The 18,549-nt window shown below is 36.6% G+C and overlaps 1 protein-coding gene across 1 annotated transcript; it reads left to right on the top strand.

Moving 5' to 3' along the window:
• Positions 1–440: 440 nt before the first annotated feature.
• On the top strand, positions 441–16,909 carry LOC140148536 (N-acylglucosamine 2-epimerase-like). Its single transcript, XM_072170529.1, has 11 exons — positions 441–796; positions 4,446–4,584; positions 5,039–5,114; positions 5,768–5,843; positions 7,102–7,271; positions 8,813–9,037; positions 9,548–9,629; positions 10,445–10,600; positions 11,990–12,141; positions 15,306–15,399; positions 16,446–16,909. Exons 2-11 carry the CDS (start codon positions 4,481–4,483, stop codon positions 16,514–16,516), a joined length of 1,206 nt encoding a protein of 401 aa, XP_072026630.1. The 5' UTR covers positions 441–796; positions 4,446–4,480; the 3' UTR covers positions 16,517–16,909.
• The last annotated feature ends 1,640 nt before the right edge of the window (positions 16,910–18,549 follow it).

Genomic DNA, 18,549 nt, shown 5'->3' with positions numbered 1-18,549 from the left:
GCTGGTGATAGCTGGTGATGGTTGGTGATGGTTGGTGATAGGGTGGTGATGGTTGGTGATGGCTAGTGATGGCTGGTGATGGCTGGTGATGGGTGATGGTTGGTGATGGTTGGTGATGGATGGTTGGTGATAGCTGGTGACGGTTGGTGATGGCTGGTGATAGCTGGTGACGGTTGGTGATGGCTAGTGATAGCTGGTGATGGTTGGTGATGGCTGGTGGTAGCTGGTGATGGTTGGTGATGGCTGGTGATAGCTGGTGAGCTGGTGACGGTTGGTGATGGCTAGTGATAGCTGGTGATGGTTAGTGACGGTTGGTGTATTATATGCAAATGTACCGTACACATGCAAATGACGTATAGTACACATGTAAATGAGGTAATCATTACCATATCGTGATGTCTTAATTGAGGCATCTACCTGAAAACAACTGTATGATTCACACTGTATCAATTCCATTGTCAGTGTCAGCTGCAACGCACTTGTGATTTGCATCAAAGAATAATTAGAATACAATGTGATCGTTCGTGTGTAACTAATATTTGAGAGAAGCAGGTACATTCACAACTGGCAGCGAGGGCGAAACGGTATAATTATTAATTATCAACAAAATTAACATTGATTTGCATCGTGCACTGTCTAGGGCAGGGTGAGGTAGTACAGTAAAGCGTTGCTGTATTTCATGCACATAGCTTAGACGTTCCAGTACGTAGCCTTCAATATTGACTTCCCAATTTGGAGATTACCAGCTCGGATTTATCAGTCAGAGTAACCTCGGACAAGTACGCATAATACATGGGTGAGTACCATGGAGCTTAAATAGCTCCAAGGTTTACGCTACATGGATCGAATCCATGGGTTCCTACACTCAGCTACAGTCACCCATGGAAAACAGTGTACTGAATAGCTGTACACCATGTCCATATTGGCCAAGGGATGGTTTGTTTACATGGCAATAACTCCTTCAGAATAGGCAATACAGATTCCAAACATATAAAACTTACCTTATATCAGTTTTAGTTGCCCCTAATAACTCCAAATTGACATGACAATTAATTCTATTTGCTCAATTTCATACCAAAATCAAGGAAAACATGGTTTTGTTATTGCAAAATAACATGAAAATGAGAAAGGTTATATCTGGTCATTTGCAGTAGGCCACTTCAGGTAATCAATATTGGTCCTTGAATTGCGTACCTGAGTGACTTTTTGCTCATTGTAAGAGTGATAGTGTTGTAAACTTGATTGCATAACATTAAGATTGCCAACTGACATCCTTTGTATTTGAGTTGTCTGATGATGGTATTAGAACTGTCATGGATGTAAACATTACACAAAATGTCAACAAAACATGCTACTGCAGAACTCTATGCCTGTATGTGTGTGTCTGAGGGCCGATCTGAGGGCTGATGACACACATTCGATGGGTGTAGGTTTACGCAGGGCTGTCACCCGGTGGGTTCAGTTTGTATTTAAAGGTAGGACGATGACCGCTTCCAGGATTTGAAAATGACCCTATTTCACGGGGAATCAAGGACATTTGCAGCAATTTTACCCCCTATTTTATGTGAAATCAAGGAAAATTTGCCCCAAATACCTCCCTATTTTTATCATTTTGAGGACGATTTTCATTTCACCCCTTATCACAAGGAATCGAGGACATTTTTCCGAAATAAATACCCCTATTTTTACCATTTCAAGGACGCTTTTGAATTTCCCCCCTATTTCACGGGGAAAGGAGGACAATAACAAAAACTGTAGCGGTAAAACGCGGACGAAAGTCCTAGAAATACACCCTATTTTTCATTTCAAGGACAATTTTGCTCCAAAACACCCCTAATTTGGACAATCGCGAACATTTTTGTCCTCGAAAATTCCGCGGACATTTCTTGAAAAGTACCCCTAATTGGAACCATCGTGCGTACACATTGTTAGTGAAGACTGAACCCACCGGGGGCTGTCAACTTTTTGGAATTGCTTGGCGTGAGACAGAGACGTACCGGGATTTGCCGACTCCAATGTTCATTTTGTACCATGATTATTTGAGCCACGGCGCCGAGACTGTGAAAAGCGGGGGGGTAGGAGCAACAAATTATTCATGACGATGCGTGAGATTTTACTCATTTTCCAGCTTTTTGCGTGATATTTACTATCTTGGCGTGAGATTATACTACCTTGTCGTGAGACCGTGAGAAAGTGACCCAATGCGTGAGACTCACGGCCAATGCGTGAGAGTTGACAGCCCTGGGTTTACATGTAGACTGGTAGAACGCGATCATGATAATTAGGTATCACAGGGAAACCTCAGTTAACACATTTGTTAGTCAGTCAAAATGGCCTAAACCGGCAATACAAATTTACATTGAAATTAAAAAGAAGCTTTTAAGAAGGAAACCTTCATAAATATGTTGTCTATACTTCACTTTGACCCAAATATATGATTTTTTTTGGTGATGAGAGACTCGCACATGGAATTTCAGAGAGATTTTGATAGCAGTTCCATTAAAAAAAGGTGCTATCATCATGAGACTAAGATCTAGAAACACCCCGTAATGCTGTTTTGGGGAATTTTGCTAGCAGAATCTTTTTGATGAAAGTCAATCTTTGACAAGATGTAACTTTGCTACGGAAAGTGCTATGACAAAAAGGTTTTCAGTGTTGGCTTTCTTTACTCAAGGGCTTTAATTTGATATATAAAATGATGCAGTTTGTTGGCAAATTTGAATTCACCTGGCATACCTACATGATTCATGATCATGTCAGTAAAATCATAAAAATGAATATTTTGTTCTGGGACTGATCATTCGGACTAGTATAATATAGTACCTTACTGAGTGTTACACTGTATAAGCTCTGTAACTCGTGTAAATAACAGTAAACTTTAATAAACATGATAATTGAAATATTTCATCATCATCATTCATCATCATGATGCCATGTACGTTCGGGTGCTTCAGACACAGAACAACTGCATGAACTGGCATGAACCGTGAAGTTATGAACTGAATTGTCACTGTCACAGAGTGTGCAGGGATTTCATCAGGACCAGTAGCTTTATCTGGTTGCAGATTCCTGAGAAGCTTCCTAACATCTTTGACCTCAAAGACTATCTTGATGCATGACAGATTGAATCCATAATACTGAACTGTCTGTCCACTTTTGATGGACAGAGAACAAAAGTGGGCCCAATATTGACCCTTGGGGAACTCAATGTATTAATGGAGAGGTACCTGATGACCAAATAAGACTTTAATGGAATAATCTGTCGGGTAGCTCCTAATACTCCTTTTGCCATGAGTTTTGAGCAAAGGCGATTATCAAATGCTCCTTTGATATCCAGGGCAATCAGACGTACGCATTGCCTCTGTTCAGGGAGTTGGACTACTCTTGGGTCAGAAGGGTAAGGATGTCAGCTGTGCTGTGGTGTGGCCTAAATCCAAACTGTCTATCTGATATCATTTGGTTTCTAAGCAAAGCTCAACACCAGGCTGACTGAGTGGGCTTGCAAGTTATGGGCTGCACTCCTTCATGGCTCTTGCAGGGATTTCATCAGGACCAGTAGCTCTATCTGGTTGCAGATTCCTGAGAAGCTTCCTAACATCTTTGAACAGGAGCAGATTATTCTGTGCTTGCAAGCTGACATTTAGCAGCTAAGGTCTGGCAAAACTTTTTATGTAGTATAGACGCCCATCCTTCAGCACTGGTATATCAACTCTGGCGGATTTACTAGACAGGCTTTTAACAGTGTTCCACCATTTGTTGCTGCTGAGGCTGCCATCTGAGAGTTCTTTCCTCAACTTGTTGTTATTGCTCCTTCTGGCTACCATCTCTTCATGACTGTACTCCTTTCCAGCTTTTATAAACTTATCCTTGTTGTCCTTGGTGTTTTCTTTTTTAGCTTCCTGGATAACCGGCGCTTCTTGGTTGCTGCTCGTTTGCAGTGGTCATCAAACCATACCTTGTCACCAGTCTTTTTGAAAACAAGCTTTGCTGGTATGAAAATCTCCAATTGCATCATTGATAAGGCCATCTTTTAAAATTTAATAGTTCAAGTTTCAGGTGAAGTTTCACATAGTCGATGTTCAGGCATGGTTCGTTTCCATTTTGATCCATCCATTCGAGGCTTCTTTTACTTACTTGTAGCGAGAAAAGTTGAAGCTGGGAGGTAGCTGGCCCCCTCACCCCAGATACACACTTATTCACTTAAGCAGTGCTGTGGGGGTGTGCACTATTATACATGACCTAAACTGAAAGCATTGTGAGATTCGGAACAGTTCGAGCATTCAGTTGCCAGACGATACCTCTTGGTCAAGAATGGGGTGTTCAGTGCTGTAGGTTACCATTACACTCCTCATTTCCTAATATGTTATATTCAAATTGTGGTAAAGATATCAAACTAACAATTAACATGATAAAATGCATAATTTTATCTTTTTTCAATATTCCAGTATAAAGTTGTGTATATTACATTGAAACTGCAAAGATGAGCGCCACATCCCGCCTTCCAGAATACCTGGTGAAGATGCAGAAAGAACTGGATAGAGCTATGGAATTCTGGTTAAAGAATTCACATGATGAAGAGTATGGGTATGTCCTGAATAGCTTTCATAACTTGCTCTGTTTTCCTACAAACACAATGAATTTGGCTGCAGTGGCGGTGCCATGAATTATTTTTTGTGGGGCATCGGGGGGGGGGGGCAAAGTGAATTTCAGGGGGAGGGGCAAAATTGGACATTTTGGGTTTTACTAGGGGAAACAGGGGGGCAAGAGTTCTGACTGGGGAGCATTTGCCCCCATGCCCCCCCACCGTGGCACTGCCACTGTTTGGCTGAATCCAATTAGGTGGGAGTTGGGACATGTGATTACAAATATACCAAAAAGTCAGGTTTGAAAAAAAAAAGACCATTAAAAGATCATACATTACAGCTTTAACTAAATTGCCAAGTTGTGTATTGTTTAATTGTGGGTGCAGGTAAATCATGATTACATACAGTATACTGTCAGTTTACCAAACGTTTCCTCTATTTTTGCCTACTTTCAGTGGTTTCTTTACATGTTTGGGTAAAGATGGAAAGAGATTTGATGACCTCAAGTACTGTTGGTTACAAGGAAGACAGGTATGTACAGTCAAAATGGCAAATTATAAATGAACACACCAGCATATACTGACAGTCAAGTTTCCTAGGGCAAAATGTGGGTGTGTAAAACTAACCAATCATTACCAAACTACCACCCAATCAAGAGTGAGTTGGATTTATTTCCGAATGTTTGCAACCCCTCCCTGTGTCATTTATATTGAGTACCCCCCCCCCCCAAATTTTTGGAAAATTGAGAACATTTTTGCTGCAGTGAGGCAAAATTGGGTTATTTGAGCTATACCAAAAGGTCCAAAATACTACCCATGTTTGCGGCACATTCTAGTTCGGTCATATGTGTTGAGTACCCCCAGTCTAAGACTCTATAGATATAAGAAGAGCTTGTTGTCCTATTCAACTGAGTTTCTAAACAACATCTTTTCAATATATTCAGTGGGATTTATTAATGCAAGTGACAGTTAAAATACTGGTGATAACACTTTTGTGGGAAATTCATATAAAATCATCCTGTGATGAAGGAGAAGGAGACTAAACGCAGACAAATACAAAATCTATGCCCTGTTGCATGGGCATACATAACTAGATGGCATAGATGCACATAATGTATTCAGGTTGCTGCTCCTAGATTCTGTGAAAACATTACAAACCTTTCTATTTCTCTGTTCAATTACTAGGTGTGGATGTACAGCAAGTTATACAACAGTATCCCTAGGTTTCACACTGAGGAGGTACTCCAAGCAGCAAGGGCAGGTAAGCTAAGAAAATTGTGCAACTTGTGATTGAACTAGAAATGTGAAACAAGTTCAGACATTCAACCTGAAATTTGAACATTTGTATATGACCTAATAGTCCCCCTGTGACCTTTTCTAACTTGCACTTGTTTATAAGCATTCCCCTTTCATTGTGCACTTGCATACATGTTTTGGGTCAAAGGCATGATTGTTAAATTTAAGGAAAACAATATTTTTTGTTATAGTTTATTTGGTTTATAATTGGCAACAAAAATGACTCCTAACATTGTGTAATATGTGTAGTGTAGAATCGCATGGACACAGTTGTGTAGCACTTGTAGTAATCGTGTGTTGCAAAATGCTTATGTAAATTTACATGAGCGAAACTTGGGACTTTATTGGCATGCGCAATAACAAAAAACTAATAATTTCCACCAATTATAAGCTGAACAAACTATAACAATGTTATGAGTATGACCCTTCATCGGGGCTTGAAATAAGGAGGACCTAAGGGCCCTTGGCCCCCAAAATCAGTGAGGGCTTGCAAAAGACACGTCCGGCGGGCTCAAATGGCCCGCAAAATTTGTGGCAATTTTTCTCACATTTTTGTAGGGTTCAATAGGTTAAAACCAATGGCCCAAATTCGGGCCCACAAAAATTTGTGAGGGCACTCAAACATTTAAGATCAAGGGCCCAAATAGCCTTCAGAAATTCTGGCTTATTTCGAGGCCTGCCCTTCATTTTAATATGTCAAAGAATTATGATGCCATATTTGGGACTCCCTCCTTTCCAAAGAAAATAAAAGCCTCTTAAAAATTCATAAACAGATAATTGTTAACGTAAAAATTACTAAAAAATGTGAGTCAACTGGACTGATAAACTGCAATTACAAATTGGTACAAATTTACAATGTAGTTTCCAAAATTGCATGTTACATGTATGTTACCAATATGTTTAAACTATGTGTGACATGATAATGGTCCATGGAGGCTAAAGGTGACAGCCTTTGTGCTTTCGCTGACAGCGTATAACTGAGTTATCAAAGTTATTATAATTATTACCTTATGCAAACATTAGGCTCTCATATACTGATGACACCTTAGGTCTAGCATAATTGGTTCTAAAGTTCTGAAGTTTTATGATGTCTATTTTTTCACTCCATATTTTTGCCTTTATCTCAATTTCAAACTTGCCACCTTTGGCCTCCATGGAACAGATCGTATCACATATAGAAGCTTTTCTAACCCTGAATATCTTGCTTGCATTTGTGTCTACAGGTGGTGAATTTCTGATGAAACATGTGAAATCTAGTGACGGCATGAAGTGTAACTTCTTATTGACTCGAGATGGCAAACCCGTTAAGATTCAGAGGCAAATCTTCAGTGAATCTTTCTATCTGGTTGGGTTAGCTGAACTAGCAAGGGCTACTAAGGATGACAAGTATAAGGTCAATATTATACTATGCAGTCCCATAGGGGGTACTCAGGTTTGGATAGGGATGTGCTGCCGAGACTTTGAAAGTGAACATATCCATACTAATTTTCTAAGAGATTCTGACCCATCTCTATACCAAAAGTCAAAATATTTGATCAAATTTAATGCAAATTGCTAAATTTCTCCAAAATGTTTGGCAAATTAGCCTAGGAAAATAGGTCATTAATATACCAAATGGCCAAAAATGTGATTTGCAGATATAAATAGATCAGAACTTCAGAAGTCACTAAAGTTTGTTCGGATTATATAAGGCGGAAATGGTTTAGCTTTTGTTACTGCACACGTCATTAAAGTTCCAACTCACGCTCATGTAAATTCACATAAGCGCGCGTCAGTAACGCATTATGCAACGCATAACTAGCGTAAGCATTGCACCCAACTGCATGCACACCAATCTATATCAGTACACTGTGTTATGAGTCTTATTTTGTCCACCTTATAATCAGAACAAACTTTAGCATGGCCTAGGCTAAATGTCAAATCGCTACCAGGTGACTGCAAAACAACTTTTAGTAACCGTCACTGATCTGGACTTGCTACTACTGAAACGCTGATAGTGTTGTGCACTTGCTACTGGCGTTTGATAACTAACAACTTTTCTGTCAATTGTTGGGACTGCTTGAATTATATGGATCTAGAACAATGTTTAGAGGTACACGTCTAATATATGCAACATTTGCATATCAGTAGCATCTTTGTCAGATGTAAAATGCATGAATGGCAAGGGGCTTTTTCAATTTCTTTAGATCTGTCACTCTAATTTGCAGTGGTTTAGATTAAGTCGCATGCGTAGCGCCAAGCAAAATTTGACAATTCAAATTTTAAATATTAGAAATTGATATTTAGGATTAAAAACAAATTGTGGATTGCAGACTAAACTGTGAAAAATAGAAAAACAATAACAAATAAATATATTATAAAGAGAAGTCACAAGTAATATCCTTAAAGCCATATTATAACATTTCTGTAAAAATAGATTAGTATTTATTTTCCATAAAATGTTAGCTTTTACTGTCAGATATGTCACCTTTTAATTTTGAGCCGAACAAGTGAGGTTAAGCATAGAAAATTGGAATTTACTACTAGCGCCCATGCATGTTACTCCTGCGGTTGTAATACGATACAATCCTCGGGGTGTGTCAGTATGTGTATCCCGCACGCTATGTACATACTGTGCATACGTGTTCGACTAATATTTCCATCTTAATAATAAAACGCCGGTTCCATCGTTTTATTCAAAATCTCGGATTTTGACAAAACTACAGCACCTAAAGTCTTGATTTTTGCAGAGTATCTTTATTGACTAAAGTACGTTACAATCGTGTAAAAACCAGAATTAAAAAAAAATTAGAGGGCGTTCTCCTCAGCAAATGTTATAATATGGCTTTAATTAATTTTGAAGGTAACTTAACAAATTGAATATGAAACAAGAGATATTTTCATTTACCTTGCAAATATTTTTGTTAAAAAAGTTATTTTATCATTTCCATGCAGAAAGAGGCCATTGCCATGATGGACCAAATCGTACACTGGATTCGAGTTGATGGCAGTGGATTAGGACGTCCGGCCCTGTCTGGTGCTCCTCCAGTTAATGCTCTTGCTGTTAGCATGACATGTATATACCTTATCAAGGAATTAACATGGGATGATCCTGGCTTATATGAAAAATATGCTGAGCTTGAACAATGGAGTCTAGACCAAACATTGGCTCATGTACAGGTATGATATATCAAGTACTAGCATAGATACACAGGCATCCAGTGTTATCTTGGTAGAAATCCTTTTGGCGGAGTCTTAAGTATTTTACACGCCACAGTCAGTAGCTTATCGTGGTCAGTTGTTTCAGGGAACAAAGACAACAATATTTGAGGGTGGCCATCATTTTGACTGTGTGTTGCTGTGATAATTGTGTGTGAAGTGTAACAACAATTTTAATTGTATGCCAGGTATTTTAAGAGTGAATGTTAAGCCATCAGTCCCATGTATGGAGATGAGCCATACACCATACCTATATAATAGCTCACAGTCAGTTTTGAACAGTGTCGGTATTAACACCTGCCCTAGCATAAAGACAAACATTTTGTGAATGAAGTATGAACCGCATTTCTCGATGTATCCAAACCTAATCTTCTTTGAAATGGTAAATTTGATAATAATCCAGAGTGTAAACAAACTGTCTCAGATGGATGGATATAATTGATATATTTATTTATTTGTTTTTGCTTACAGAGGCAAGGTAGTGTTGTCTTAGAAATAGTCAGTACTGATGGTAAGGAGTTACCAGGATCACAGGGCAGAATTATGAACCCAGGTTAGTCATATCAAAATCCAGGTTAGTGACACTAAACCAGGATTACAGGGCAGAGTTATGAATCCAGGTTAGTCATTTCAAAATCCAGGTTAGTGACACTAAACCAGGATCACAAGGCAGAGTTATGAATCTAGGTTTGTCATGTCAAAATTCAGGTTAGGGACACTAAACCAGGATAACGGGGTAGAATTATATGAACCCAGGTTAGTCATGTCAAAATTCAGGTTAGTGACACTCAACCAGGATCACAGGGCCGAGTCATGAATCCATTAGTCATTTCAAAATCCAGGTTAGTGACACTAAACCAGGATCACAAGGCAGAGTTATGAACCCAGGTTAGTCATGTGAGTAAAGTTAGATACACACCTTATATTCAAAGCTTTGCTCAAAGAAATTGTTGAAAGAAATGTTTAATAATGTGAATCAAAGATTTTTTATGTTCCTGCAGAGAGTGACATTTATACACTATCAATATAGATGATTTTGTATCAGAATAGAATGGGACTACATACATGCCACTTTTCCTTCTTTTGTGTGAATTCTTTTTTAAATAAATATGTTTGCCCCTTTTAATTTATATTCAGCTGATTTGGAAACCTTTTATAACATGCTATTTCAGACATTTATTCATAAGTTTCATGCAGTTGGACCCACAATTCCAGATTTTGAATGGAAAATGTACAACAGATAGTAAGATGAAGTTAGGTCAGTCAGGTTACACTTCTTGTTTATTGTTTCAAAGTTGTACCCGCATAAATGCATTTCTTAGCGAATCCATATTAATCTCAACCAGTTTTCTTCATTATTTCCTACAGGTCATGCCATTGAGGCAGGCTGGTTCCTATTGCAGCTGGCTGTAGATCGCAAAGATGACAAGTTGAAGAAAATAGCACTAGAGAATTTCATGATCAACCCATACTTGTTGGGATGGGATAAAGAACATGGGGGTCTGTTTGCATTCCTTGATGCAGGTATGTTTGTAATATTATCTGTTGAGTGGGTTTGCTAATTAATCATTTGTGACATGATCTGGTCCATGGGGACCAAAGGCAGCAAATTTGAAACTGAGATAAAGGTAAAATTATGGAGTAAAAAACAATCAAATACATAAGAAAATGGACATCAAAAACTTCACAACTTTAGAACCAAGTATGCAAGACCTTTGGTGTTTTCAGTAAATGATCACTTATTTTCAATATAATGTAATAATTACCGTAACTCAATTTTCAAAAATGCCACCTTTGGCCCCATGGACCAGATCATGTCACATTTATGATTCATTAAATAGATTCATCAGGTTTGCTGGTAGCAAATATTAAAGATTTCTTTATAATGTTGAACAAAATCAAAACTATTATCGATCAAGGTAGGCAAAACCAATAATATTGAGTAAAGGTTTTGGTTTTATTCAAAAGAAATCTTGAATATTATTCATTTAAGATTGTTTTGTGCTGTAAATGTGATATCATAATCAAAGTTAATGACCCCACTCTTGAAGCATGTTGAATAAGTGACTTCGTATTCACCTCATATGCTAAGAAACAGTCCAATATTACTTTCCTGTAAACAGGTGGAATGTTTTCATGGTGCAGAGTCCTGTGCACTGCACAGATTTGTCTTTATATGCACATTCTTCGCACATGTAAGAATTTCAAATGAACACCTATATACCTGCCCGTCAACCATGACAACGCGCCACAGGAAGGCCACTTGAGGTGTACTGGACACATGCAATTTTGTGTGTGCGTCTAAAATGCCATGTCATGTTCATTCATTTAATATTCTTACTGTAAAATGTTGTCTCCTGGTATTATTTTCATGCTAAATTTTTGACATTACTTGAAAACTCAATAGTTATCATATGTGCTTACTATCGAGCGCTTTTGAAAACATGAAATTAAGACACACATTTGTAGGTTTACTTGTTCATATATAACTATGTGTATTGATGATTTGTTCAAAACCCTTTACACTTTTGTGGATGGGGCTCTTCATGTTTGCATGTTTTAAAAGCGCTCGGTAGTAAGCACATAAGCAAAATGTGCATGTGTGCCATATGTCACTACTGAACTTGGAGTGAACCAAATCATAGGGTAGGATAAGAATTCCTTGTAAAAAATTGCTTGTTTATGAAATTCATGATAAATATGCTTTCTTTTTACACAATTTGCAAGATATTTGCATTGTATTTTTCTCTACAATTCAATGTAATTTGGTATTTTTTTCTACCCAATTCTCAGGAAATGTTTATTTTCTCATTGCAATGCAAAGTTGCAAATTGTCAAGCTTTTATTACACAAGTTTACCTGTAAATATGTTTTTGGCATTTATTGAATTGTGGTATATCATGTATATTTCAGATGGCTTATCACCTACACAGTTGGAATGGAACATGAAGCTATGGTGGGCACACAATGAAGCTTTGATTTCATTTCTCATGGCTTACAAAGAAACAAAAGATGAACAATATCTTAAATACTTTGAACAAGTCTTTGATTACTCCTTCAAACATGTAAGTACAGCCACATATATTGGAACACAAATATCTGAAGAGTTGGTGTGTGTGTGGGGGGGGGGGGTGCACATAAGAATTGCCATTGTAGTAGTGGACATACTGGAACTGCAGAAATCCATGTTTCTTGGAAAGTATTACTAGATTAAAAATAGTTTGAAAATGCATTATTGTAATTTGTAAACAATGTGTGCCTGCATAGGATGAGTTCGCACTACATGTAAGTGCACGGTAAGAACTCGAACAGCCCACAGTAAACCAAATAAAACTCAACTCGTGTTTGTCCATGGAAAAACAATAAAAACTGTTTATGTATGTTCATGTTTGCTGGTAGTTACATGTATATGGTCATTTTCACGGTAAAGGGTGTAACTTTGGATTTTTAACATTTTAATCCGTAGTGTTCTAATAAAGCCACAGAATTCCATGATTTTTTTTTTTTTTTTTCATCTAGTTAGCAGCTACCTTGGGTAGCATAATCAGCTTTGGGAGTTACTGCGTCAGTTTTAGCAGGCTTAAATGTACTTAATATTGCCATTTTGAAAAACTATAAAAAACAGTAACATTTTTGTAAAACCCTGTGTTTTCTTCAGTTAGTTCATGGATAATTTTTCTTATCCTGAAAGTACAGTCATATGTTCAGTAAACACTGCCACATTAGATTTAATTGTGAACAGCCCTGTATTTTTGAGAACTGGACTTCGATATTTGTCGCTTCGAGGCTTCATTTTCCGTTAACAATTGTTAACAAACTTTGTGGGTGTAGCTTTGGTTCATAATTCTTGGTTATTTCTTCACTTCTTCTTGATTCATAACAGTTGTTATCTTAACTTGAAATGGGTAACAAAAATTAGTTGATTTGCAAGCTTTTAAAATTTTTATAAAATCTTGACTTCAAAGAGCCGTTTTTCCGTTAACTTTTTTGAAGCCTCCGAAACAAACTGATCAGCAAGCTTGTGCAAATATAAATAAAAGAGCTCATCCAATCTATTTATCAAAATGTAGCAAAGTAGATCCTCAAGTCACATGTTTTTAAATCGTGGAGATATATATCACCGCTTGAAAATGGGACCCAATACAAACTTTCCGTTAACAATTGAAGCCTCCAAACAATTGAAGCCTCCAAACAACAATAAGATTAATTATCATCTATGCATATCTAAATTGGTGTGTTTCATACTGATATCTGCATTGTAATTATTACTTGATATGTGCAGAATGTCATAAATTAAAAAAAAATTGACATTATGGTTAATGTTTGAAAAATATACTGATACCCAAAAAAGCCTGTTTCGGAGGCTTCACATGCAAAAAACACCATACTTAACAAATGGGTGAAAAAATTAACATGTGATAAATCTACAATATCTGCCGCATAGAATCATTGATTCAATATACACAAGAAAATAACAGCTTAGATGATCCCAACACTGTTGTTTTCAAAAAACTACTTCTGCAATGTTTAACAATTGTTAACATGAAGAAAACAAAAAAAAAAAATGACTTGCTGTGATAATTTAATTTTTGTCACAACTGAAATTCAATACTTAGAAGCAAAGCATGAAAATTGGTAATTGTGATATTTTTACCTATTTTTTATGTCAACTTGTAGTGGTTAGCCAAATATTTTACTTTTATGATCACCTGTGTTGTTAACTGAAGCCTCCGAAACACAAATCGCTTGAATTGCCAATTCTACAAAATAACTCCAATTTCTGTGAAACTTGGCTGGGAGGTTCCTTTCATCAAGTAGTATTTGTACATGAAGTTAGACATTCAAATTATTTTAGGAACCCAATTAAAACTTAAAAAATATGTTTAAGGTTTGGAAATTTCCATTGTAAATGACACTTGATGTTAAAAATTTCAAAACTGCAATTACAAACATAGCAAAACATGGTATAAAATTTAACTTATATCTGTTGACTTACTTTGGAATGGGATTTCACATGTATTCCAGCTTTCATGTCATAATTTTCTGAGGTTATGTAAAATACATTTGTTCTTAGATTTTAACCAAAATGTTATGGAAATGCCAATTTTTTTATTAGAAATCAAAAGGTTTAAGCCTTGAAACATTATTTTACAGGAATTTAAGTTGCTTCTATGCATGATTTCAGTAAACAGAAACATATTTAAGTGGTTTGAAATTTTGACCCAAAAAATCAAAAGTTACACCCTTTACTGTGAAAATGACCATATATATATGTTTGCCACCAAACACGGACGCAAACAATATTGTTTACCCACCGTTGGTGTTCCTACAACTGTGGACTGTTCACAGTTTCAAACTGGTCATAAGTTGATGGGTAAAATTCTGTTTTGTGTCACACACAAAAAAAATCCACCACTTTTAGTCCACGGTTAGGTAATGAAAATACCATACATATGCCCATGAGAAAAAATTTGGCTTGTACCCAAGGAAATGAAATTTGGCTTATACTCCCAGGAAATGATATTTGGCTTATACTTTACTCCCAGGAAATAAAATTTGGCTTATAATCCTAGGAAATGAAAAGTTGGCTTACACTCCCAGGAAATTAATTTTGGCTTATACTCCCAGGAAATGCAATTTGGCTATACTTTACTCCCAGGAAACCGTTGGCATTCCTACAACTGTGGACTGTTCACAGTTTCAAACTGCTGCGGACCATACATATAAAAATATGGTCATAAGTTGATGGGTAAAATTCTGTTTTGTGTCATGCACACAAAAAAATCCACCACTTTTAGTCCACGGTTAGGTAATGAAAATACCATACATATGCCCATGAGAAAAAATTTGGCTTATACCCAAGGAAATGAAATTTGGCTTATACTCCCAGGAAATGAAATTGGCTTATACTCCCAGGAAATGAAATTTGGCTTATACTCCCAGGAAATAAAATTTGGCTTATATTCCCAGGAAATGAAAGTTGGCTTACACTCCCAGGAAATGAAATTTGGCTTATACTCCCATGATATGGGTTTCTCCTATACTCCCAGGAAATGAATTTGGCTTATACTCCCAGGAAATGAAATTTGGTTTATACTCCCAGGAAATGAAATTGGCTTATACTCCTAGAAAAGGATTTTTATCAGCCCTGATTGTAAGTTATATAAATTAGATAAGTCTTGAAATCCTATTTGAATATTTTCCATTGTTTCTATTTGTTTGTTTATAGTTTGCTGATTTAGACTCAGATCATGGGGAATGGTTTGGTTATTTAACACAAGCAGGCACAATCAACCAAGACATCAAAGGAGGTCCATTTAAAGGTATCAAGTTAGAACAAGTGTGAAATGTGTGAGACATGACTGAGATATTAGTCAATAAATATCTGACTATTATCTGCATTTACAGACAAATCAAAGCATTAATTACTAAAACGAGGGGTTAGGCAAATGCAGTGTTTGAGCAGGCGGTGATGGAAGCGATATCGCCAATTTTGAGGTCGCCATTGGATTAACACATAATCATGAAATCTTCACAAACAATTCTAAATTTGTTATGTGGTGTCAAAGCAAAATTATCTTACTCTAAACCCGTCGGGGTACGACAGTGTACCACATTGCAAGTATGTTAATTTTCCATTTGTAATTGCTAACCGTGTATTTTGAATGGGGCTGTCAGCCCTGTATCTTCGCCAGCCTCAGTGCGTCACGTGTTGCGCTTCCTATGCCGCCTGTGTTTGAGCAGGAAATATCTTGATTCTCTCAATAAACACCTGTTTAAGCAGACTGGTCATTGGGGAGCCTACTAATAGGGGAATAGACCTATGGCCTAGGGGATTATGTTTTCCCTGTTTCCTCGGGACATGTTGGTGCACAAACTTGTGCAATTTTACTGTTTTAAAAGTCATATTATTTTAGCCTGTTTCTAATATTAGTAACACCTCACTGAGGGCCCTTGTGTAAAGCAGTGCTGGTCCACTGATCTGGATTCTTGGCTACCCTCTTTAAATATGTCTGAAATAAAATAAAATAAAAATCATTTCAAATATTTTTTTTTTTTGACAAATGAGCTATGTCATTTTATAAAACTTATATTAATACAGATGAGCACTTTTGGCACACTTTTGAAGTGCCCAGTTTCTCAATACCCCTTTTTTACTATCACACACACATTCATATTGTAAGAAGCAAAATATTTTGAGACAAATCTTTGTTGGCAGGGGCTAAATCCTGGGGAGGGGTTAAATCATGTAGTGCCACAACATGAAGATGAATCCAAGTTTGTTTCACATCAAACAGAAATATTGTGAGAAAAACAGCTCAAGATATCTGTTAATTTTGTAACACCATTTTTATCCATTTTTTATCAGGTTGTTTCCATGTTCCACGATGCTTTATGATGTGTGAAGAGATGTTGAGAGAATTGCTGGACAAGAAGTAAACAGTTGCTTTCAAGTTGAAACTGAACTCAGGGATGTCAGCCACATGTCTTTGAACATGAGCAGAAGAGATGTGTTTTTACAGTGTGTGGCAGTGTACCGAATGTACCTTATTGAACAATGTTCATTTTCTAATGGGGTATTTATTTGTATGCGATTATTTTACTTGTATTTTACACTATGGACTACATGGTTGGTACTAGTAATCAGTACATAAGGCACTTTTTGTCTTCAATGTTTTTAACAATGTCATTAGATAGACAAGGTGGTTAGAGAACTTGCCATTTTACTAGTGTACATTTGTAAATGAAATATGGAGTTAATAACCATAGTATTATAATAAGCTTAAAAGTAGGACAGAGATGATGCCATCAAAGCGTCTTCATTCAGCGTAGTGATTATACATCATGTGTGGGTCTTTGGGTCTTGATCTCTAAGGCTTCTCTGATTTTCCGGTTCCAAAAGTTATCCTCCCTGCCAATCACTGAGAAATCAACTGAACTGACCACCGTGTAGTCAGGTGAGTGGAGGAAAGCAATCACTATTCATAGGCATGTCACAGTGGCTGCACAATAATTCTGCCACACTGTGCATGCAAGCATAACAGTAAATTGAAAAGCGCGCGCATCAAATTTGTTCAATTTTGGCAAACATCCATGTCGAAAAATCAATTTCCTCATATGTGCTATTTATCACAATTGTTTGGATTTTTGATATATGGTGTGTGAAACCTTTCTGTGACTACCATCGGGTTTTTTTAAAATAAATATTGCTTCGTTTAAGAGCTACTACCTGTTTTTATGGATTGTTGAAGATCCCTCATAAATCAATAAATATAGGCCTTTTGAAAAATCAAGAACTACCACCATTTAGCTGAAATACTAATCTTTCTAAGCATGTAAATTATTTCCGTCGACAAATCTAATGGCACACTTGAGGAAAACGAGTTAAAACGAACCATTTTTAAGTGAGTTTAAAGGAGTAATATTCCAAACCACAATAGTTCTAAGCCATTGTGTGTGTCCAAGGCCACACCATTTTGTATACGCAGTATAGTCGAGTGGCTGTGCCTTTTACCGCTTGTCTCCCCATGTTAATCTAGATAACAAAATGTTAATTTAAAGTCTCATTGCAAATGAATTTTTATTTTTACTTTTCGGATTTGGCTTTGAGCAATGGTGACACATACCATATTTACAGAAAAAATTAAAATTCTATCCCAGACACCGTCAAAATGTCAAAGTTTGTATTTTTTGTATTATATTAAAGTAATTAACTGCAGATTCTTTACTCAAAATCATAACAGGTTCATACTTGTCAAATTTATGATGAATGAAAAGACTTTCATGAAATATTGAAAAAAAACCAAAATTACTCATGCCTAATTTACATAATAATATCATGAATACATAATCAGCTGTAATGAGCTAATTTGCATAATTAATTACTTTTTGTGTATTTTTTGTTATCGTTTGAAAGAACTTTGTATACATATGTGTGCAAAAAAAACCGCACCCTGATATCATGTACGGTTTTCTATTGGCATCAATTTTGCATATTAATTAGCTGAACTTAGTCATTTTTTCAGCTTTAATTTGTCTGCAGATTGGCCGCAATTGCTAAAATAGTATATTTGGTTAATTTATTATAATTATTCAATGATAGATTTTTAATTTTGTTTTCTTTCACGAAGTTAGAAAAGATAGGCAATTAACCTGTGATACTTAAATTAACGTTGTTTTTTCAAGCAAGCGTCCAAATAAACCTTCAAAATCTCGAAATGTGCCAATTTTGTCATTACAGCAATTTGTGGCAGATTTGCATTCCATTTATGAGCATCTCAAAATTGACACTACATCACAATGCATTGGCCGATTTCAATTCGGTTTTTTGATTTTTGATGCTTAAATAAAGCTCATTCATGTAGAAACATTAAATAACATGTTTATGCTGCGCTTATTTTCGAGGTGATATACCTACTATTCACTACGATTAATGAAGATGCCGTGATGGCGTCGCAAGCTACGTCTCTGCT

This window comes from Amphiura filiformis, chromosome 3, assembly GCF_039555335.1.
Source record: "Amphiura filiformis chromosome 3, Afil_fr2py, whole genome shotgun sequence".
Taxonomy (NCBI): Eukaryota; Metazoa; Echinodermata; class Ophiuroidea; order Amphilepidida; family Amphiuridae; genus Amphiura; species Amphiura filiformis.
Note: the sequence above shows the minus strand (reverse complement) of the source record. Positions and strands in the feature narration are given on the sequence as shown.

What these genes read in the sequence shown, in the direction of transcription:
- LOC140148536 (XM_072170529.1), top strand. Translation starts at nt 4,481, where the DNA reads ATGAGCGCCACATCCCGCCTTCCAGAATACCTGGTGAAGATGCAGAAA. An exon ending in TTGATTACTCCTTCAAACAT is followed by an intron (nt 12,142 to 15,305) that starts GTAAGTACAGCC and finishes GTTTGTTTATAG; the next exon opens with TTTGCTGATTTAGACTCAGA. An exon ending in CAAAGGAGGTCCATTTAAAG is followed by an intron (nt 15,400 to 16,445) that starts GTATCAAGTTAG and finishes ATTTTTTATCAG; the next exon opens with GTTGTTTCCATGTTCCACGA.